At 36.3% G+C, this 24203-nt stretch overlaps 2 protein-coding genes across 2 annotated transcripts; both read left to right on the top strand.

Annotated features, from left to right (window-relative positions):
- The first annotated feature begins 825 nt into the window (after positions 1 to 825).
- Positions 826 to 4075, top strand: LOC149230877 (uncharacterized). Its single transcript, XM_089376158.1, has 2 exons — positions 826 to 3322; positions 3421 to 4075. Exons 1-2 carry the CDS (start codon positions 1145 to 1147, stop codon positions 3841 to 3843), a joined length of 2601 nt encoding a protein of 866 aa, XP_089232284.1. The 5' UTR covers positions 826 to 1144; the 3' UTR covers positions 3844 to 4075.
- Positions 4076 to 10246: 6171 nt separating this feature from the next.
- Positions 10247 to 12339, top strand: LOC149230876 (uncharacterized). The gene is made up of 2 exons (XM_089379084.1): positions 10247 to 11670; positions 11756 to 12339. The coding sequence occupies exons 1-2, from the start codon at positions 10270 to 10272 to the stop codon at positions 12167 to 12169; spliced, it is 1815 nt and encodes a 604-aa protein (XP_089235210.1). The 5' UTR covers positions 10247 to 10269; the 3' UTR covers positions 12170 to 12339.
- The last annotated feature ends 11864 nt before the right edge of the window (positions 12340 to 24203 follow it).

Below are 24203 nucleotides of genomic sequence, written 5' to 3'. Positions count from 1 at the left end.
GTTTGATTTTTAATCCATAAATTATTTATCTTGCAATATCATGACCCAATATTTTAACTTATTCATATTACATATCAAAAAAACCATAGCACATATTCATATATTATTTTTTTAATTAAAAAATTTGTACATTATAATAAAATTCTCAACCTGATATTAGTGTTAACTTTTTTAAAACCTATCTTAAAACGTGATAAAAATATTTCTTCATATATTTTTTTCCAAATGGCACAAGTACACGTAATCAAATAGATATGACATAGCGAGGACTTCTATAGAGTGAAGATTTTGCTTCACTTGTTCAAAGGGGTGCATCAATTTGAGTTGTCGCCACGTCACCAGGGCCGAGTCCAAGCATGGAAGGACCAAGAAAGAGGCGAACTAAAAAATAATTTATCAGGACACATCTACATCACCGAATCCAGGAAAGAGAGGACCGAAAAAGCAGCAGAGTGAAGGGAAAGAATCTGCAACAAGCAGGTAGAGTGAAGGGAAAGAGTCTGCAGGAACCAGGTAAACACACTTGGAGTAACCCAAACGAATACAGAACGGGAGCGCAGAAGAAAATACGTGAACGCACCGGAACTAGTTTTACCCTAAAATTCAATCACCACCGAGTATTAACTTTCTCTGCAAGAAACTTTCTGCCAATATTTGAAAAACGTTTTACTAAATATGCGCAAGTCAGACGGTAATCGAAGAAGATTTAACACGTAATTTATAAACGTCCACGACAAGTTACATTGTGGCATGATTCAAGAAGGAAGTAGAGAGGGAACCACTTTCAGTATCGTTTACGACCCATTCTTAGCTTACATTATATTAAACACAGTTGGACGTTACATGCTTCCATATCCTTCTGAACTCCTGGCCACAACAAGAAACCCATCACACCTCATAGCGTGCTTTCACAGAGTCTGTGTGCCTTGAAAGTTTAAGGAGAAGAGTGTCGTAACAGTTAGGTATAGCCCCGGCAGATCACCGGCAGATCACGATTGGAAAGAACCCATAAAACTGAGTTGCAGGATTGTTGTATTCTGATACAAAGATTTTGCAGAAATTTGGAATCGCTGATTACAGGTACAACAGCTCCCAGTCCTGCTCAATTCATACGGTGGTTGGAGATTTCATTAGTGTTAGAGAAATGAATGGTGAGGGCTCAGAAACGAGCGTCCGACTGGATATAATAATGGCACCTTCTGGAGACGGTGCGCGTAAACTGGTGTCCCCTTTCGAGCCAACAATTGAAACAACGGAAACGTCTGATTCCGCGAGCCGCAGTGGTAGCAGCCATTACCCGGCAGGCCGTGGAGATAATTCTGGGGTAAATCAGCCGAGAGCGCCGCGGGCACATGATCTGGACCTGATCATGTCTCATAATTCTGCAGCTCCCGAGAAGAAAATTACTCTGTTTGCCCTCAGGCTTGCGCTTCTCGAGAAGGCAGCAAGCGGTCTCGGAACTCTGGGCTTTATCTGGGCTACTGTCGTGCTCCTCGGAGGCTTCGCTATAGTTTTAGAAAGGGCGGACTTCTGGTTCGTGACCATTATATTGTTGATAGAAGGTACTCGCCTCTTTAGCCGCAGCCGCGAGCTGGAATGGCAACACGAAACGACGCTGTCTATGGCGAGTCTCAGAAACAACGCTAGAGGTATGAGTAATAGATTCTATAATCGCGGCACATCTATTTTAAGACGGCTTTGCGGATGTTTTCTTGATAACGAAACTCAGAGCCGAGGGGTAGAAGAAAATGGTCGGCCATCTGCAGAGCGTGCTTCAGGTGTCGATCATCATGGTTTGCTGAAGAGAACATGGTCTACGTCGAAGGTTCAATTTGTGCCGTATACCGGGTGGCTCTTCATATCTAAAAATGTTAGCAGGTTGCTCTTCTTGCTGCAATTGTTGTCGGCTTCCACATGTGTCGTCTTGTCTATGGATCGTCTAATCAGGCAACACTTCGGCCAAATTGCAGGCAGTGAAGAAAAGAAGAATCGGACACCGGCGCTCAATATTTTCTACGGGCTGGCCCTCGCAGAGGCGCTTCTGTTTCTGCTTGAGAAGGCCTATTGGCAATGGAAGATCGTCGCGGGGAAACTGCTGACCGAGGTGAATGAAGAATACGGCTTCGACGAGTCTGAGCTGCCTACCGTCCGCCGTTTTTTCTATGACGCGTATTCTCAGTGCATCAATGGAAGCATTTTCGATGGCCTGAAGATGGATTTTGTGGCATACAGCGTGGAACTGGTACAGTCCGACGGGAGCCATGGACAGCTGACGGGGACTCGAGTCCTGTCTGCGCTTGTGAACAACGATCGATTTGCAGAAGAGACGCTGAGGGCGATCGGAACCATGAGCGAAGTCGTGGAGAAGCTGATCGAGATGCTGAATTGGAAGAACCATCACGAACAGGAGATTCGAAGAGCGGCGGCGGAGATCATCACGAAGTTGGTCAGAACGAACCGGAACTGCATTCGGGTTGCGGCCATTCCTGGATCCTTGGAATCCATAGCCTCTTTGTTGTATGACAGCAAGCAGATTGAAATTCATTCGAGAGATTATGATAATTCGAATAATCTGTACAGGCAGTACAGGGTTCCCTACTTGGGCGAATACGAATACTCGGCCTTCAGTCTGCTGGGGCTTCGGATACTGAAAAATTTGGCTAAAGACCATGTCAACTGCTCTAAAATTGGAAGCAGCAAAGACCTTCTTCCAAAGATTATAGAACTCGCAGAGATAAATCCCAACACTCCCAAATCAGAAATCAAGACTGTCAAGCTCGCTCTGCAGCTGGTAAGAATGTTGGCAAGCAGTACAGGCTTCACGGGGAAGATTCTAAGGAAGGAGATCTCTGAGATTGTCTTTGCCATAAGCAATCTCAGAGACATTATCGAATACAGAGAAATATCGACGCCTGCTCTGCAAATCCTGGCTATCGACACGCTGACCAGTCTTGCACTGGACGACGCGGGCCGAGAGAGCATCGGGAGTACTGGCGGCGTTTTGCGTAATCTCTTCTCCATGTTTTTCATGGACAGGAATGTCAAGGGATCCAGCGACAATGAGACGACGACGATGCTCGTCAACAAAGCAGGAGAAGCGCTGGCGCTTCTCGCGTTCGAAAGTAAACACAACTGCCGAAGAATCATCAACATTGATTTTCAGGATCGAAGCAAATATGAGTCAAATTTAATCGTGAAGCTGATTTCTGTGCTGGATGATGAGATTCAAGGGATGCACGCAGCGAGAATTCTTCGGAATCTGTGTTCATACACAGAAGCAGATTACGCTGAATTGAGCGAAGTCACAAGCGCTGCAACTCAGGTAGCGTTATGCATTCAATTTTTATAGCACATATCCAAACTTCAATCCAAAATTAATTTCAAGACAATTGACTAATAATTTTTATTAAACATTTTCAGGTTGTGAGGTTTTCGATGGAGAAACGGGGCGCGGATCAAGAAGCAGCCATAGGACTGGCTGCTCAAATCTTCAAGTTTAGGACCATGGTGGATTTCAATGGTGTTTTCGCAAAATGGTGGGCCGTGACAAAGACTTCGTTGATTACGGAAATTGTGGAGGTCTTCCGGACGCACCCACGTCCATCCAGGGAGGTTCCCAGTATCAGGAGATTCAGCATCGAACTTCTGATCGCTGTTATGAAGATGGACAGGTCTGCAATAGGAGTGATGCGATCGGAATTGCAGGAGGCCCTGGAGGCCGTGATGGAGACGACGTCGGAGATGGAGAGTTACAGCACATTCTCCGGCAGTGTGGGATTGAGTAGGCATCGTGTACCCATTTCATCCCTCGTACAGTCTGCAATGGAATTGCTTTGTGATTGATTCGTTGGAATGCAAAAATAAAAGTGCACCGCCAACGGGCGCTGGTTCAAAAGGGAGACACTGGGATTCCAGTATCGTTCCGTATTCTTTCTTGTAAATAAATACTGACACAGAGGATGTCGTTCCGTATCCTTTCTTGAAATAATAAATATTCTGACAAGGGGATGAAAATACAAACCCCTTATGAAAATCAAGGATTGCGTTTTAATACATAAATAAATAAATTCAATAACATGAAAATTACCAATCTTTATTTATTACTCAGTGGCTGAAATCAACTGAAATGCCAAGCCACAAGGGGCATGCCCTTCCTGTTTAAACAGAGCGGAGGGAAAGATCGCAAAAGACACTGACAGTAAATTTTGTTAATAAAATAAATAGTAAGATTTCAGCAAAGAGTATTAACTTGTTTTGATGATGAACTACATTAGTTGGTTCAAAACTCATCCACAAATATCTGTGTACATGTGATTTACGTCAAAGTTATTCTTTCAACTATTATGGATCACAGAAGCCTCAATTCAACTAGTACTAAGTATGTTGTCTTAATAACCAAAGCCACAAGCAGCAGTATTTTAACGAGACTCTTTTCCATTCTCCTGTTTTTTTTTTTCTGAAATCTTGTCATAAATTGAGAGAATAGTGTGGATTGGTAAGTTTTAAGTTAATTTTGTCTAAAATTTTATTATAAATTGGAAATTTTTTGATAAATTTTGTTTGAATTCGAAGATGGTAATTTTAAATTACTACATTTATATAATTTAAATATTTAATTTTTTCAGTTATTAAATTAATTTTAATTTCAAAAATATTAAATTTTTATATAATTTTTCAAAATATTAAAATTATATTTACATTTAAAATAATATAATTTAAATTTAAACATTTTCATATTTCCTTTATCCGAGGGTTAAACCATGCTTAAAAAAATTTCGTGCCATCAAAGACACGCAAAAATCTTGCGATTGCCATTTAAAGAGTAAACTTCATCCATGTTTAATATTTTCTTCTATTCAATTCGTAGAAAGTTCAATTTATGATTCAAGAAAATATAAACTGCCAGAGGGTTGAAAAACTAAATTACTCTTTGCAGCAGGGCATTCTTTGGTCACCTGATTCTTTATTTTTGGTAGTTAGCCCTTCCGAACACTGTGATTGTAGGTATTTGAGGCCTGTAATATTGTAGAGATTTAATGTTGTGGTAAACTTATTATTAATTTTAAAAATTATTTTATTGTAAATTATTTTATGTGATTTTAAATAAATTTTTTTAATTAAGTATTTAATATTTTGATGAGAAGGATAAAGGTAAAATGTTTTTGTTAATTTGTTGAGGAATCTTCCGCGAAAATCACATAGAAAATTTTTTGTCGACACTTTTCAAACTAGCCAATGTGGTTGATCGTCAGGGCAAGTTGAATGAGCAGATCTCACTAAGCACATTAAATAGATAAGGCAGAGAATCCCATGACTTAACGGTTAACAACCAACAACTAGAATTGACTGGATAACGGCTAGATTGACTCAGATAAAGGGTCAATTAATATTAATATATATAAATTTTTTATTCATTTTATTATTTTAATTAATTTTAAAAAGAAAATTATTAATATTAAAATTAAAATGTAAGGACAATGTTAGAATTAATATATAAATGATGTAAACATATTAATGAATGTAAATTAAAAGTTTATGTAAAATAAATTAATTTCGAAAATATTAGTTAGTAATAAATAAAAAATGGAGTAATAGTTAATTATATTATAGTATTATAATATTAAAATTAAAATAGTATATTAGCTTTGAATTATAAAATAGATTAATTTTAAATTTATTTTATGTAAATTAAAAAAAAAATTAATAGACAAAGAGTTTAGTTAAAAATATTAGTTAGTAATAAATAGAAATGGTTAATAATAAAAAATATATATTTTTATACATATTTCCCCAAGAAATATTATAATATTAAAAATTAAAATAGAATATTAGTTTTAAATTATAACACAGATTAATTTAAAAAAAAAACCAGTAATAGTTTAAATTAATTAATTGATATTATTAAATTTATAAATAAATCAAGTTTAAATAAATAGTCACCATAATAATAATAATAATCATAATAATAATAATAATAAAGAAATCACAAACGTAGCAATAATAAGGGAGGAAAAGAAAGAAGACGACTAGGAAGAGAGAGCTAGGACCCAGCAACTACTAATCTTCCGGCCATTGTTAATTAGAATCTCAAGCATTTGAGATAAATTTAATTTAATTGATAAGATTAATAGAACATAGTTACCCAACTTCAAATATATAAAAATGACATATTTTGTCGATTAATTATTTGTTATTCCATTTATTACTTTACAACATAAAATGTCACTTTTGGATTCACGTGGATACTTTTTGTTCAAGGACTCATACATACTCGTGCAAATACTTTCTATTCATCTTACATTACAAATGCACATAAAAATAACTCGTGTTAATAATAGGAGTATAACTAGATTGTATATTCTAAAATGTTTTGGAAATCTAATGGACATGAATTAAATGGATTATGTACAAATACTTTATATTCATCTTACATTACAAATGCACATAAAAATAACTCGTGTTAATAATAGGAGTATAATTAGATTGTATATTCTAAAATGTTTTGGAAATCTAATGGACATGAATTAAATGGAAGAGTTGACTTCATTCATATTTCAAAATTTACAATCAACATGAAAATAAATAAATTAATATATGTGCTAAATATTCTCATTGAAGTAGAGAAAAGTTCATCAAATAAAGCTAGTCTAGTAATTTGAATGTATAAATTATCAATTTTCCTAGTCATTGACAAAGAGTTAGATGATTTTTGCATTGAGGCATCTCATTCAATATAGTGCTTTTTTTAGTAGAAATCGTGTAAAGTAGTCTAGGCAAATTACCAATTTTCCTAGCCATTGACAAAGAGTTAGATGATTTGCATTTAAAAAACTTGCTTTAGATTTCTGCAGTGATGCATGTCATTCAATATAGTGATTTTTTTTATAGTAGAAATGGTGTAGAGTAGTCTAGGTTGTGTGTTCAATTGGAAGGGAAACTTTTGAATTAAATAACTTTAGCTATGGTCTTATATCACTGGCTAATACCACAAGTGCTACTGAACTACAAACCTCCCTAAATTCAAGTTCTCACTATAGAAATCAATCAAATTTTCTTGTACCTTCTAACTAGCTCTACAACAAGCTTTCCTAAAAATGCAAGTTCTCACACAAGAAATTGGTCATATTTTCTTGTACTTATCAACTAGTTGTGAAGGGAAACAAAGATTTTGGCATATCTGCTAACACTTTATTTGTCACACCTACAACAAGCCTTCCTAAAAGTTGAACTTCTCACCCAAGAAATTAGTGATATTGTCTTGTATGTTTTGACTAAAAAATATTTTGGCCTATTTTCTATCGCTTTATTTCTCACACTTTTTTGAGTTGGTTAGTAATCAATTGTTTTATATTTTACTTATCATTTTCTACATTAAAAGAGAGATTATCTTTAAAAAAAATTGGCCTATTTGTTATCACTTTATTTCTCACACTTCTTTGGTTTGGTTAGTAATCAATTGTTTTATATTTTACTTATCATTTTCTACATTAGAAGAGAGATTCTCTTAAAAAAATAGTTTTGCCTATTTGTTATCACTTTTTTTCTCATACTTCTTCGGTTTAGTTACTAATCAATTGTTTTATATTTTACTTATCATTTTCTACATTAGAAGAGAGATTCTCTACATCAGTTAATATTTCTATGCAGGTTTGCTTATTTTAGATCTACCATGTATCCATTTGAATTGCAGTAGGAACTACAATAAGAATAAAGAAAGAGAAACTAATAATGATTGATATGCCTTAGGCAACACATGATATTTATTTCTAAAATTTAATATTTATGGAGCATAAAATTATGTTCCCAAAGGGTACTATATAACAAGCTACATTTGGTGAATAGAGGGAATGTGTTTATAAAATTTCATAAAACTCTATTTCCAATGGATATTGAGTACTATAGAGCAAGTTGCATTTGGTCAATAAATTGATTGTTTTAGAAAGAAAAATGGAACATGATAATAATCCAAGAGAACCTTGTATATCCACTTGGTTAAAGAGCATCTAATCTTGTAGTTAGTGGTTTATATGTTGTCACATTTGAATTAATTTAAATCTGATGATTTATATATTCCTCTTCTCAACATTTTGAAACTCTAGATATTTTTTTAGCAAAGTGGATATACATGCTAGTAGAACCCCACATATGAAACTCTAGATGTTTTTTTAGCAAAGTGGATATACATGCTAGTAGAACCCCACATATGATAGAGAGGGAATATCAATTTTGAATGTCTTGGTTAATGCTACAACCATTAGCATTCCGGTTGTTTCTTTTGGATATTTAAATATGATAGACTTGTACATCTCTCTTCTCAACATTTTACAACATTGAATGTTGAGTAGCCAAATAGATATACACTATCAATAAAATACTAGCATATAATACAAAGAAATTGTTTTCACTAATTTTAAAATGCTTAGGTTACTATATTTTTATTTAAATATTATTGAGAAAATAAATATTATCTTTAAATATTCCTAAGAAATATGGGTGGAAGCAACGATCAATCAACACTCAAGAAAGACGCCGTACATAAATTGTGATGGACAAGCAAGGTCTAAGAAAGAATGTCCAGCCTTAAGAAAATTGTGATCTACAAGCAGCGTATAAGAAAGAATGTCTGCTCGAAATTGTGATGTGCAAGCAAAGTCGAAAAGAGGAGTGTGGAACAAGTCGCTGAAACATTGGAACCACCTGCACGGAAGGGTCGTCATAACACAGAAGAAGATTGGAGCCACCTGCACGGAAGGGTCGTCATAACACAGAAGAAGATTGGAGCCACCTGCACGGAAGGGTCGTCATAACACAGAAGAAGATTGGAGCCACCTGCACGGAAATGTCGTTATAACACAGAAGATTGGAGCCACCTGCACGGAAATGTCGTCATAACACAGAAGACAAAATCCAAATAGATGGGACGCGTCACGTGACCAAGTTTCCTTTGAAGCGTAAAATTACATTTGGAAAACCAGGAAGCTTCTGCAAAATATCGGAAACAAGTACTAAATGTCGTCCACAAGTTAAAGCCTCTGAATCTGAAGATTTATTTCCCAACACGGTTTGAAGATATCAAAAACGCGTATTAAATGTCGCCGTCCAGTTGAACAGGACACAGATTTGAAGAGAGACGAATAATACGAAAGATCTCTTTCAGTTTGATACACCATTCTTTCCAGAGAGCTAAAAATTAGATAAACATGGTTGGACATTTTCAAAAGCTTTACTTGCTTCAATATTCTTCCAAACTCCTCACCGAATCTGGCATAAGATTGTAGTAGACAAGCCAGAAGAAACCAATCACACCTCATAGCGTGCCTTCTCAGAGTCTGTACGCAATTAATGAAACAAGTGTCGTAACAACCAAGTATATGTGGGGTAGACACCAATGGATCAAACCGATAAAATTGACGAGTAGGATAGTTGTTTTCTGGTACAAAGATTTTCCAGAGATTTGCAGAGGCTGAATACAGCGAATTGTGCCCAATGCAAACACGAGTCGGAGAAAGTAGCGCCGAGGGCGCAGAAACAAGCGTTCGACTGGACATAGTAATGGCTCCTTCACCAGGAAGCGATGGCAATCGTAACCGGGTTTCGCCTTTCGAACCGCGGGTTGAAAGAATGGAAACGCTCCAGTCTACGAGCTACAGCGGCAGCAACCATTACCAGGGCGGCCATGGAGATTCTGAAGAGGCGCGTGGTGTGGACATGATCATGTCTGCTAAGGCTGCAGCGCCAGAGAAGAAACTTACTCTAGTTGCCCTCAGGCTTGCCATTCTGGAGAAAGCCGCCACCGGGCTCGGAACCTTGGCCTTCGCCTGGGCCACAGTCGTTCTCCTTGGAGGTTTCGCGATAGTCTTAGACACGCCGGACTTCTACTTCGTGACCATTATATTGTTGATAGAAGGCGCTCGAATCTTTAGCCGTAGTGGCGAGCTTGAGTGGCAACACGAGACGACACTGTCTGTGGCGTCTCTCAGAGACGACGCCAGAAGGATGAGCAACAGGTTCTATAATGGCGGCACGTCTATCTTAAGGCTATTTTGCAAATGTTTTCTTCGTAACACAAATCCGAGCCGACGGATAGAAGAAAATGTTCGGTCATCTGCAGAGCGTACTGCAGGTGTCGATGATCATGGAATTTTGAAGAGAACATGGTCGACATCTAAGGTTAAATTGGTGCCTTATACTGGGTGGCTCTTCATATCCAAAAATGTGAGCAGGTTGCTCTTCTGGCTGCAATTGTTCGCGGCTTCTACCTGCGTCGTAATGTCTCTCGTTCGGCTATCCGGGCAGAACTTCGGGTCCGTTTCGGGCAATGAACATAAGAAAAATCGGAAATTGGCGCTCAATATTTTCTACGGCCTGGCCCTGGCGGAAGCTCTTTTGTTTCTCATGGAGAAGGCCTACTGGCAATGGAAGATCGTCGCAATGAAACTGCTCACCGAGGTGAACGAAGAATACGGCTTTGATGACTCTGAGCTCCACACCGTCCGCCGTTTTTTCTATGACGCGTATTCTTTGTGCGTCAAAGGAAGCGTTTTCGACGGGCTGAAGATGGATTTTGTGACATACAGCGCGGATCTGGTGCAGGCCGACGGTGGCCATGGACAGCGAACGGGGACGCGGATCCTGTGCGCGCTTGTTAACAGTGACCGATTCGCGGAAGAGACGTTGAGGGCGATCGGAACCATGAGCGAGGTTGTGGAGAGGCTGATTGAGATGCTGAATTGGAGTAACCATCACGAGCAGGAGATTCGAAGAGCAGCGGCGGAGATCATCGCGAAATTGGTGAGGACAAACCGGAATTGTATTCGGGTAGCGGCCATCGCCGGTTCCATGGAGTCCATAGCCTCTTTGTTGTATGATAGCAAGCAAATCGAAGTCCATTGCAGAGATTTTGCCAAGACGAGGAATCTGCACAGGCAGTACGGGGATCCCTGCTCGAGTGAATACGAATACTCGGTTTTCAGTCTGCTGGGGCTTCGGATACTGAAAAATTTGGCCAAAGATCATGTCAACTGCTCTAGAATCGGAAGCAGCAAAGACCTTCTTCCAAAGATTATAGGACTCACAGAGATAAATCCCAACACCTGCAGATCAGAAATCAAGACTGTCAAGCTCGCTGTGCACCTTGTAAGAATGCTGGCAAGCAGTACAGGCTTCACAGGGAAGATTTTAAGGAAGGAGATTTGTGAGATAGTATTTGCCATAAGCAATCTCAGAGATATTCTCCACTACAGAGAAATATCAACGAATGGTCTGCAAATCCTGGCCATCGACACGCTGACCAGTCTTGCACTAGATGACGCGGGCCGAGAGAGCATCGGGAGTACTGGCGGAGTTTTGCGTGATCTCTTCTCCATGTTTTTCATGGAGAGGAGTGTTATTAGTGAAGGCCAGTATGTTGCGACGATGACAAAGCTGGTCGGCAAGGCAGGAGAAGCCCTGGCTCTTCTCTCTCTCGAAAGTAAACACAATTGCCGAAGAATCATCAACCTTAAGTTGCAGGGTCGAACCAAATATGACTCCAATATAATCGTAAAGCTGATGTCTGTGCTGGAAGACGAGATTCAGGGGATTCATGCAGCGAGAATTCTTCGGAATCTGTGTTCATACACTGAAACAGATTACGCTGAATTGCGCGAAGTCACAGCCATTGCTGCTCAGGTAGAGTACTGTATTCAATTCATAACGTCAATCCCCAAATTAATTTCCAAACAATCCACTAAAGTATTTTGTTATACCTTTTCAGGTTGTGAAGTCTTCAATAGAGAAACGAGGCGCGCATCAGGAAGCAGCCATAGGACTGGCCGCTCAGATCGTCAAGTTTATGATCAAATCGGATTTCGATCACGTTTTCAAAGAATCGATGACAAATAGATCGTTGGTTTTGGAATTGTTGGAGGTCTTACGGAGGCACCCGCGTCCATCTAAGGAGGTTCCGAGTATCAGGAGATTTAGCATCGAGGTTCTGATCGGTGTTATGCAGATGAACAGAGCAGCAACAGTAATGAGATCAGAATTGGAGGTGGCTTTGAAGGGAGTGTTGGAGACGACGTCGGAGTTGGAGAGTTACAGTACATTCTCGGGCAGTATGGGATTAAGCAGGCACCGCCTTCCCATTCAATCTCTTGTACAGTCTGCCATGGAATTGCTTCGTGATTGATTGATACATAGGAATGTTAAAATAAAAGTGTACCACCAAGATGCGCTGGTTCAATATGGAATTACTAGGGTATTCGATTGCCGTTCCAGAGTCTCTCTTGTAAATATAAATACATTGACAGAGTTATGAAAATGCAACCCTTTGGAAAATCAAGAATTGCATCAAAATGTTGGGTTTTTCCAAGAATTGCATCAAAATGTTGGGTCGTCAAATATTTTATCTTTAATTTGATTGGTATTTTTTAAATACATTAAAATTTAATAAACCATCAACCATCTTTTTTTTTATATACATATATAATTTCATTTTATTATATAATAAATTTATTTAATCTAACTCATTTTTATTAATTAAATTTTAAAATATTCTTAAAATTTATAGTCACGACCACATTGTATATACCTCACTTTATCTCTTTATCTCTATTCTTTCACCTTTAAGCATTGGCACATTTCATATTTCTACCTCTATGTTTTCACTTCTAAACATTCATATTCCATATTTCTATTTCTATTTTTTCACATATAAATACCCAGAGACTCTCTGTTGTTTTTTTGATTGCATGAGGCTATTTTCCATATCACCCGTGGAAAAAAATATTTCCATATCACCCGTGAAAAAAAAATATTTTTAATGTGCCTATGTAAGACACAATCTTCAACAAAAACACTGTCATGTTTGACAAAACACCAAATAATTTTGTAGACGAAGTTTGCAAAGCCCTAAAGTTTCTTTCCAATAATTTTTTTTTCAACAAAACTCTTTTATGATACTTATTAACCCTACTTTATAATATCTCCATCATGCAATAGTATTTAAGCCTTTTTCCTTTTTAAGAAAAAAAAACATTATATTAATAAAACAAATAGTACATTTGTCATAGTTTTTGAGTCTCTGTCTACATCATCAGCGAAAAAACACAGCAAAAAGAGCTCCCTATTTTTTCTTTCTTTACAATAGTCATATTTTTTAATCTCCTATCTCTTTTGAAAAGTTAACTCTGCCCGCATTTGTCTTGACACCTTGTTTACAGGAAAAACATAGCATGTGCCTTGTCAATTCTTCTTTTGGGTAATATATCAGTTGTCCAGTTTTGATCTCTATATATGTGATCAATTTTGATGTGGTGGAAAGTATATACTATAAATTTTGATGTGGTGGAAAGTATATACCAACGTCTTGATGGGCTTCATCCAACGGTTTAAAATTGGAGGATTGAATTGATTACTACCTCTAACCCAATTAATGATTCCTTTAACATCACTATAGATCCTTTGGCATCCCCATAGATCTATATGCTCTCCACTCCCAGCAATTTAGCTGCGATCAACACTCCCCACAGTGCAACAATCTCTGCCTTGCTATTTGTGCCTTGGCCCCCTTCCCACCAAAAGTGATAGTAGATACCCGAATAGTCTATACAATGCAATCTCTATCTTACTATTCATGCCTTGGCCCCCTTCCCACCAAAAGTGATAACCAGCGCTATGACAATAAATAGAATGTCCCACAACGACAATTCTTCCTGAAACTTACACCATCTAAAAACCCAAAAAAAAATATGCCAAATGTCTTTTCTTATGATAATTATGTACTTGTTACCAATTTTAAGTGATCCGAACTCCTTAAAATATAACTTAATTTAAACTCAATCGACTTTACTTAACTAACTCACCTGAATTTAACCCACCAGAGTAATTACAACTTCTAAATACATCACAAAAGTCTATAGTTAAGAATGATTAAATAATGATCGTTGTATAATTGGAAACACGTCCACTCAAGAAAGAAGTTATCGTTCATGAACTACACGCTAGCAAATCACCAATGGCGTATACGGTTAAGAATGATTAAATAATCAGTGTTACCGTTCATGTAGTACACGCTAACAAATCAGCAGTGGCGTACATGGTTAAGAATGATTAAATAAAGGTTGTTGTATATTTGGAAACACTTCCACTCAACAAAGAAGTTATTGTTGAAGAAGTACATGCTAGCAAATCAGACATGGCGTATGAGTTACAAAAGTTCACGCTAACGAACCGGCGATGATGGATACGTGAAAAATAAAAATAATGGATATAAAATAAAAATCCTTAAATCCTTAAAATAAAATAAATAAAAAACCATCTTAAAATATTTTCATATCACTTTCTTAACTAAAATAAAATAAATAAAAAACCATCTTAAAATATTTTCATATCACTTTCTTAACCAAATCTTCTAGATTGGTAATAAAATGCAAGTTCAACATGTTTTTAATCTTTTATAGTAAGTTATTATAAAATGCAAGTTGCAACATTTTTGGTTAAAGGTTATTTTTAATATTAAATACAAAGGTAAAAAGTTATATAATTTTGATTTTTCATTTTAAAAAAATCATGTAGTTGTCAAGAAGGATTTCTTTTAGGATACGTTGGAATTTTTAATAAATTATAAATTAGCGTGTTTATATATATATATTAACAATTGGTGAAAATAATTGGTTAGTTTTAAGGAAAATGACTTTTGGATATCTTGATTTGCACTATTTCACACTACTTATATCTCCATTTTAATTTTCCGTTATATATTAAGGATTATATATTAACTTTAATTTTAAAGAATATTTGTGATAGATTAAGAAGAAAAATGTTTTTATTTTATATTTAATAAAAAAATATATATATTTTTTATATTTTATATTAAAGTTTTAAAACAATATATAAAAAATATATCTTTAATATTTTATAAAGTAAAATATTTAAATTTTACATATATATATATATATATATTATATATATAGTGTAGGGATATATTGTTTAGAGAATATAATAGTGTTATAAAGTAATTTCAATATAGTTTTTATGTATATAATTTTTAAGATTATATTAATGAAATAATTATTAAATTTTAATATTGAATACAAAGATAAAGAGTTATATAGTTTTGATTTTTCATTTAAAAAAATCTTGGGAAGTAGGATTTCTCTTAAGATATGCTAGAATTTTTAATAAATTAGAAATTAGCATGTTTATATATAAACTCATGAATAAGAAATTGCTGAAAATAATTGGTTAGTTTTGAGAATGAACTTTGGAATTTTTGATTTGCATTACTTTATATTACTTAGATCTCCTCTCTTAGATATTAAGGGCTATATATTAAATTTAATTTTAAAGAATATTTGTGATAGATTATTAAAAAAAAATGTTTTTTATTTTATATTTACTTAAAATATATATAGAAAATATTTCTTAAATATTTTATATTTAAGTTTTAAAATAATATATAAAAATATATCCTTAATATTTTATAAAGTAAAATATAAAATATTTAAATTTTACATTTGAATCATATATCTATATATATAATATTTTATAAAGTAAAATATTTAAATTTTACATTTGAATTATATATATATATAGAGAGAGAGAGTTAGTGTAGGGATATATATGCTCAGAGAGAATTGTAGGGATATATTATATATAAATAAATATATATATATATATATATATATATAGATAGATAGAGTGTAGGGATATATTGCTCAAAGAATATAATAGTGTTATAAAGTAATCTCAAAATAGTTTTTCATGTATATAATTTTTAAGATTATATCAATGAAATGATTATTAAATTAAAAAAATATTTATAAATGATTGAAATTAAAAATTAAAATTTTATTTAGGAGGATATTGAATTATAATTAAAATTGAACCAGACACTTTAAATTAAATTTCTGAAAACATAATAAACTGGAAAAGAAAAATGATTAGTTAAAAGAGAAGAAGAAGCATATTATAATATATTAAAATTTGAAAGATATGTAATTAATTATAATTAATTTGATAAATTTTCATGTTTAGCCATTTTTAATTAAAATTGGGTGATTTTCATAACATTTATGGTAAATAACCTTATATTGAGTGAAAGTATGAATTTTAGTTATTGTTTTGTGAAGAGGTGAGCATTGATATTTTTGGACTTTTCCATCAAAAACTAGATTTTGTTATTGAAAACACATCACTAACATTTGGATGAACATTTATTCAATCAAGATAAGTTTGTGGTTTAAACTTAGTTTTTCTGGTCAAAACAATTTGAGCAATTTGCAAATTTTGTTTCTTTGTTACGTATCCTGGTAATAGACTAGACAACCATATGGAAGTTGTAATTAAGTTCTCCTATGAGGAAATATAAATCTATGTAATCTATATATATATATATATAAAAGATTACATAGATTTATATTTCCTCATAGGAGAACTTAATTACAACTTCCATATGGTTGTCTAGTATATATATATATATATATATATATATATATATATATATATATATATATTCAATCAAAAGTGAAATCTCATTGTGAAATCTCATTAAGTGTTGAAAATGCAACAAGATGATGGAGCTTAGTGGAAAGGAGTCGCCTTCACTAAGTGGGCCCGCAGTCTATTTTTAGAAATATGGATCATGGTCTATGAGTTGCAGGATGCTATTTGTGGATGATTGGTCATGTTGGTAAAAATAGATGGACTTTTATTTTTAGACATATGGGCGGAGTCTATTTTTAGACTGCCAGGCTAAAAATAGAATAGTCAAATATTATTAGCTCTTAATAATATTTGGACTATAAACATTATCTTATCCTCTTGGAGCACTTCAGTTCGAGCTACGGATGTGGCACATGCAATTGCCAGAAGGAAATACACTTTTCTTATGGATCAGTTGAGCTATTGCATGATGGACTTCAGTTAGAACTCAAGTGATTGAGTTTGGTGGAGTTGATTGAGGAGTTGATGGAGTTGTGTTCAGTTTGACTTGGTTGAACTAGTTGTATTTAGTCTAATTGCAGAATACACTAGTGATGAGTAATGTGAATTAATTATTAATTAATTCACTGATTATTAACTCATAAAGCAACTAAAGAATACATCAGCTAACTCAGTGCATGGACAGTTCAGTGGAGACAGGTGTTAGAGGTGGAGACTACTATCAGTTGTGAATATAGCTGTGCATGAGATTTGCACAATCATTGATTGAGATTGTCAATGAGGATTGCGCAGTACAAGCCAAGGAAAACGAGCTTGGATCATTCCTATTCTTGCTTTGGATTGCGCAGTAGAGGCAGGCAGACAACGGAGGAGATTTGAACCTGTGACTTGATTCAGATCTGAGCTAGTTTGTGTGTAGCAGGTGGAGATAGTACTGAGTACTTATGAGAAGTATTGTACTATGTATTGTTACATGTTCTCTATCATTATAATATACAGATAGTTGGGGGTTTTCAATTGTATGCTTTCCCCGGTTACATATTGTGTTAATGTGCGCATGCGATTGATGTTTCATTGTTTTTAATTCCGCAAAATTGATGATCAACGTAGAGGAGGTTATGTATTATGCATGCATTCCGCAATAGTGTATAATCAGGATAATCTCTGTGAATAAGTGTTATATTATTCAAAATTTCTACATGGTATCAGAGCAGAGTTGATCATCGGATCTATTATTCAGAAAGTGGTTACATTTTATTTCTTCAGGCAGAGTCTGTAATCGGGCCAGGTAGCCTATGGATTCATCCTTCCTTTGGAAGGTGAGATATCTGGTAAAAGCCCATACAGTCAATCTCTGTATGAGAAATAATTTGTTCTCACGAATTTTAGATCAGAAGCAATTGAGTTTTGAGCTGGTGGAATTCGAATTTGCAGCAGTGTTTTCTTGGTGTCAAAGTTGAAATGTCTTTCAACGGATTGCAATTGGAGTATGCTCTTGAGGGTAGCTCGAATTATATTGCATGGAAAGACAGGATGGAGGCGGTGTTAGATGACAATGGGCTGAAGGATTTCATAGAGGTTGAGGTCCTAAAGCCTACTGATGCTGCTCATGTTGAGGTTTGGAAAAAGAAGACAACAAAGTGTCGAAGGATTCTGTTGAAGGGTGTGAAGGATCACATTGTATCCAGCCTGCATGGAAAGGCTTCTCCATACTTGATGTGGAAAGCGTTGACAGATTTATTCCAAAGCAAGAGCGACCAGAGGAAGTTGGCGCTCAAGGATAAACTCAGAAACATTAAGTGTGAGAAAGGAGACAGTATGCTCAAGTATCTGACGAAGTTCACCCAATGCAAGGATGAGCTGGGAAGTGTGGGGGTGATTGTCGATGATGAGGACTTGGTGAGCTTGGCTCTTCTTGGTCTTCCGAAGAGTTGGCATTCCTATCAGGACTCTGTCAATGGTCGGGAGAAATTGCCAGGATGGGAGAGACTTTGGTCAGATCTTGTGCAAGAGGAGATCAGGCGAAATATCAGGGACAGATCTTCATCAAAGGCACCTGATGAAGAAAATTGCGCTTTGGCTGCCAAAGCAAAGAAGGGGAAGAACAAGAAAGCTTCTCATTCCGGTGCGAAAGGCAAGAAGCAAGACATGTCCAAGGTGAAGTGCTTTCACTGTCACCAGCACGGACATTATGCCACAAATTGTCTGCAAAAGATGAAAAATAAGCAAGCTGTTGGATCTGCAGCGGGAGAGGCCTTAGCCTCACAGTTGAGCTGGATTTTTCGTTGATCGCATGCTTGGTATCAAGTGCGATGGGATCGGTATGGTTCTTGGACATTGGTGCGTCTTTTCACATGACAGGAGATCGAGATTTGTTTTCTGATCTGGAGGAGAAAGATCTTGGAGTGCACATCGAGATGGGCAATGATGGTAGATACAGTGCGACCGGTATTGGTACCATTTCCTTTGAGAGGGAGTCTGATAAACCCTTCGTATTGAAGGAAGTGATGCATGTTCCAAGATTGAAGAAGAATCTTATCTCTGTGGCGATGTTAGAAGACAAGGGATATGATGTTGTTTTCAGCGAGGGAAAGGCTTTCCTACGCAGTAAGACAACTGGAGAAACCCGGAAGATAGGGGTTCGAGTCAGGAACCTTTATCAGTTGCATGTAGATGGCTGCGCAGCAATGGCATGCAAGGCAGAAGGATTGGTGAGCCGGGATGATGGCGAGCTGTGGCACAGGAGATTGGGCCACCTTCACCATGGAGCCTTGAAGATACTGCAGCAGATTACTACTGGGCTTCTTAAAGGCACTCTTGCGCAGTCAGATTAGTGCAAGGGGTGTACTTTAGGAAAATTTGTGAAAGCCACCTTTCACGAGAAGGATAGTCACGCCACGATGATCCTTGAGAGAATTCACACAGACGTGTGTGAACCTTTCTCAGTAGCTTTGACAGCAAAGCACAGGTACTATGTGATCTTTGTTGATGATTTCTCTCGAAAGTGCTCGATTTTCTTCATGCAGAAGAAGAGCGAGACATACTCAAAGTTCTGTGAGTTCAAAGTACTGGTCGAGAAGGAATCGAGGAAGAAGGTGAAGGCTCTTAGGAGCGACAATGGTGGTGAATTCATCTCTGGCGAGTTCAAGGACTTTGTTATGAAACCAGCTCACAAAAAGATAGAAAAGAGAGATCCACGCCTTAGAATTCAGCCTCTTCGAGGGGGAAACCTCCTTTACATTACATAAATGAACAATTCTTGGATGATACAAATGAAAAGACCTCCTTTCTATATATAGGAGTCTAACATAATCAGAGCCTACATAACAATAATAATGTAAGGGCACAATAATAATAATAGTGGGCTTCTATGGGGCACAATAGTAACAATATGGGCACTACATGGGTACATCAATATAATAAGTGGGTTTTACTAATAACAATAAGGGGTTACACTAGTAGTATAGGGGCCTAACATGCCTCTCTCCTTCAAAAAGCGTTGTCCTCAACGCTTGAGTAGTTCTTGATACTTCTGTATAAAATTCTTGTCCTCCCATGTGGAATATTCAGCAGGTAAGTTCTTCCACTTGATGAGATACTATGAAATTGATCGATTTCGTAGCTGTCGGGTTCTTGTTTCTGTGACTGCTCCAGGTTCCAATATGATTTTTCCTTCCTCTTCAATTTCTCGCAATATTGCTTGAATTGGGATCTTTTGCAACTTTTGAATAAGTGGCCATACTTCTTCGTCCTTCTTCCATTCATCCCTTGCTTCATTTATCCAATCTGGTTGGATAATAGAAATAGCACAAAACAACGCTTCCACATCCTCATCCTTGAAGAGTCTTCCCATTCTGTAAGGTCACCATTTTTTAAGTGCCTGTTGTTTCGTTTGATTTTGCACCGAAGTGGCGTTATCCTTTAAAAGTTGGAGAACTTGCTGTTGATGCTCGATGTGATCTTTCTCTACTTGAACCTTTTTCTTCTTGATATGTCCTTCTATCTTTTGAGGAGTGGTAATTTCTTCCAGTCCTTTACAAGATATGGTTGGATTCATTTCTTGATGCTCGATGTGATCTTTCACTTCTTGAACATTTTTCTTCTTGATGTGTCCTTCTATCTTGATAGTTTGGGGAGTGGTAATTTCGTCCATTGAATTACAAGATATGGTTGGATTCATTTCTTCTTTCTCGATGTGATCTTTCACTTCTTGCACCTTTTTCTTCTTGATATGTCCTTCTATCTTGAGAGTTTGAGGAGTGGTAATTCTTGCCAATGCTTTACAAGATATGGTCTGATTCATTTCTTCTTTCTCTGGGGTGGGGTCCTGGCGTATATCTTCTTCTTTTGTTGTTTCTTGATCCTTTTCTTCCTCCTCTTCATATTCTATGTAAAATAATTTCTTCTCGGCACACTTATGACCTTTAGTGCATTTGCTATCACAATTGTAACAAAGCCCTTTTTCTTTTTTTTCTTCCAATTCTTGTGTTGTAACCCTTGTAGGTTGTGGAAGGCTGGGAGAAACAACACTTCCATCTTTATAGTTGTGAGGGGTATGCTTCCTGGTTTTCATAATTTTGCTTTCCATTATGTCACAAAGCCCTTTTACTCTTTCCAATTGTTGTGGTGTTGCTCTAAAGAAGGTGTTGCTCTTTGTATCCTCATAATGTGCTATCATTTCCTCTGTGAAAATTGACCATGTAACAAGTTGTTTACGAGAACAAAGCCCTTTGTACCATAAAAATTGATCTGGTTCTAAATATGAAGATGCAATACATACCTTTTGTAACAGTTGTACACCATGTATATCAAAATATTTCTCCATCTGAAGTATCCAATTTACTGGATCTTTGCCATCAAACTTCCTCATCTTGCTTTTTCTTGATTTTAGGAGCTCTACCTTGAAACGACTGTAACTCTGTACTTTCGGATCTTTAAGTGCTAAAATTGTGACCTGTAGTAGTCCTCTATGTCCTCTTTCCAATGCCACCAGTCTGATCCAAATTGGATTCTCCAAGAAAGAGTTATGCACAATCTCCCGCAGTGACCTGATTATAGACTAGTTCAGTAGAGCGAAATTGTATGAAGTGCCACGTGTCACTGTTTCTACCTTTGACTCTGAAAAATATATAAACGAAAACTACAGTCCGTCCTCTTTCTTTACCTTCTTACGAAATTTCAATCCGATGCTCAGAAAGAAAGTTATGACGATTTTCCCCAGGTCACCTGTTTTGAGTGTAATTCAGGAGTCTGCAAAAAGACCAACTTCCTCAGATTATATCTCCGAAAATATCGTGCGAAAAGTTCTGAAATTAGGACCCAAGGTTCAGCGCGATTTCTTCTCAAATGGGTTTTTTTTGCGACTTCTGAAACGTCACAGAAAAAAAGTTATAACGAAAATTCCACGATGATCTGTTTGGAGCAATGAAACCCTAGAATCCAAAGCTCTGATACCAAATGTTATGAAACCAACTCACAAAAAGATAGAAAAGAGAGATCCACGCCTTAGAATTCAGCCTCTTCGAGGGGGCAACCTCCTTTACATTACATAAATGAACAATTCTTGGATGATATAAATGAAAAGACCTCCTTTCTATATATAGGAGTCTAACATAATCAGAGCCTACATAACAATAATAATGTAAGGGCACAATAATAATAATAGTGGGCTTCTATGGGGCACAATAGTAACAATATGGGCACTACATGGGTACATCAATATAATAAGTGGGTTTTACTAATAACAACAAGGGGTTACACTAGTAGTATAGGGGCCTAACATGCCTCTCTCCTTCAAAAAGCGTTGTCCTCAACGCTTGAGTAGTTCTTGATGCTTCTGTATAAAATTCTTGTCCTCCCATGTGGAATATTCAGCAGGTAAGTTCTTCCACTTGATGAGATACTATGAAATTGATCGATTTCGTAGCTGTCGGGTTCTTGTTTCTGTGACTGCTCCAGGTTCCAATATGATTTTTCCTTCCTCTTCAATTTCTTGCAATATTGCTTGAATTGGGATCTTTTGCAACTTTTGAATAAGTGGCCATACTTCTTTGTCCTTCTTCCATTCATCCCTTGCTTCATTTATCCAATCTGGTTGGATAATAGAAATAGCACAAAACAATGCTTCCACATCCTCATCCTTGAAGAGTCTTCCCATTTGGTAAGGTCGCAATTTTTTAAGTGCCTGTTGTTTCGTTTGATTTTGCACCGAAGTGGCGTTATCCTTTAAAAGTTGGAGAACTTGCTGTTGATGCTCGATGTGATCTTTCTCTACTTGAACCTTTTTCTTCTTGATATGTCCTTCTATCTTTTGAGGAGTGGTAATTTCTTCCAGTCCTTTACAAGATATGGTTGGATTCATTTCTTGATGCTCGATGTGATCTTTCACTTCTTGAACATTTTTCTTCTTGATGTGTCCTTCTATCTTGATAGTTTGGGGAGTGGTAATTTCGTCCATTGAATTACAAGATATGGTTGGATTCATTTCTTCTTTCTCGATGTGATCTTTCACTTCTTGCACCTTTTTCTTCTTGATATGTCCTTCTATCTTGAGAGTTTGAGGAGTGGTAATTCTTGCCAATGCTTTACAAGATATGGTCTGATTCATTTCTTCTTTCTCTGGGGTGGGGTCCTGGCGTATATCTTCTTCTTTTGTTGTTTCTTGATCCTTTTCTTCCTCCTCTTCATATTCTATGTAAAATAATTTCTTCTCGACACACTTATGACCTTTAGTGCATTTGCTATCACAATTGTAACAAAGCCCTTTTTCTCTTTTTTCTTCCAATTCTTGTGTTGTAATCCTTGTAGGTTGTGGAAGGCTGGGAGAAACAACACTTCCATCTTTATAGTTGTGAGGGGTATGCTTCCTGGTTTTGATAATTTTGCTTTCCATTATGTCACAAAGCCCTTTTACTCTTTCCAATTGTTGTGGTGTTTATCTAAATAAGGTGTTGCTCTTTGTATCCTCATAATGTGCTATCATTTCCTCCGTGAAAATTGACCATGTAATAAGTTGTTTACGAGAACAAAGCTCTTTGTACCATAAAAATTGATCTGGTTCTAAATATGAAGATGCAATACATACCTTTTTTAACAGTTGTACACCATGTATATCAAAATATTGCTCCATCTGAATTATCCAATTTACTGGATCCTTGCCATCAAACTTCCTCATCTTGCTTTTTTTTTATTTTAGGAGCTCTACCTTGAAACGACTGTAACTCTGTACTTTCGGATCTTTAAGTGCTAAGATTGTGACCTGTAGTAGTCCTATATGTCCTATTTCCAATGCCACCAGTCTGATCCAAATTGGATTCTCCAAGAAAGAGTTATGCACAATCTCCCGCAGTGACCTGATTATAGACTAGTTCAGTAGAGCGAACTTGTATGAAGTGCCACGTGTCACTGTTTCCACCTTTGACTCTGAAAAATATATAAAAGAAAACTACAGTCCGTCCTCTTTCTTTAACTTCTTACGAAATTTCAATCCGATGTTCAGAAAGAAAGTTATGACGATTTTCCCCAGGTCACCTATTTTGAGTGTAATTCAGGAGTCTGCAAAAAGACCAACTTCCTCAGATTATATCTCCGAAACTATCATGCGAAAAGTTCTGAAATTCGGACCCAAGGTTCAGCGCGATTTCTTCTCAAATGGGTTTTTTTTGTGATTTCTGAAACGTCACAGAAAAAAAGTTATAACGAAAATACCACGATGACCTGTTTGGAGCAACGAAACCCTAGAATCCAAAGCTCTGATACCAAATGTTATGAAACCAGCT

The sequence above is a fragment of the Pinus tabuliformis genome, chromosome J (genome assembly GCF_031772625.1).
Source record: "Pinus tabuliformis cultivar Carrire ecotype Pingquan chromosome J, CPIR1, whole genome shotgun sequence".
Classification (NCBI taxonomy): domain Eukaryota; kingdom Viridiplantae; phylum Streptophyta; class Pinopsida; order Pinales; family Pinaceae; genus Pinus; species Pinus tabuliformis.
Note: the sequence above shows the minus strand (reverse complement) of the source record. Positions and strands in the feature narration are given on the sequence as shown.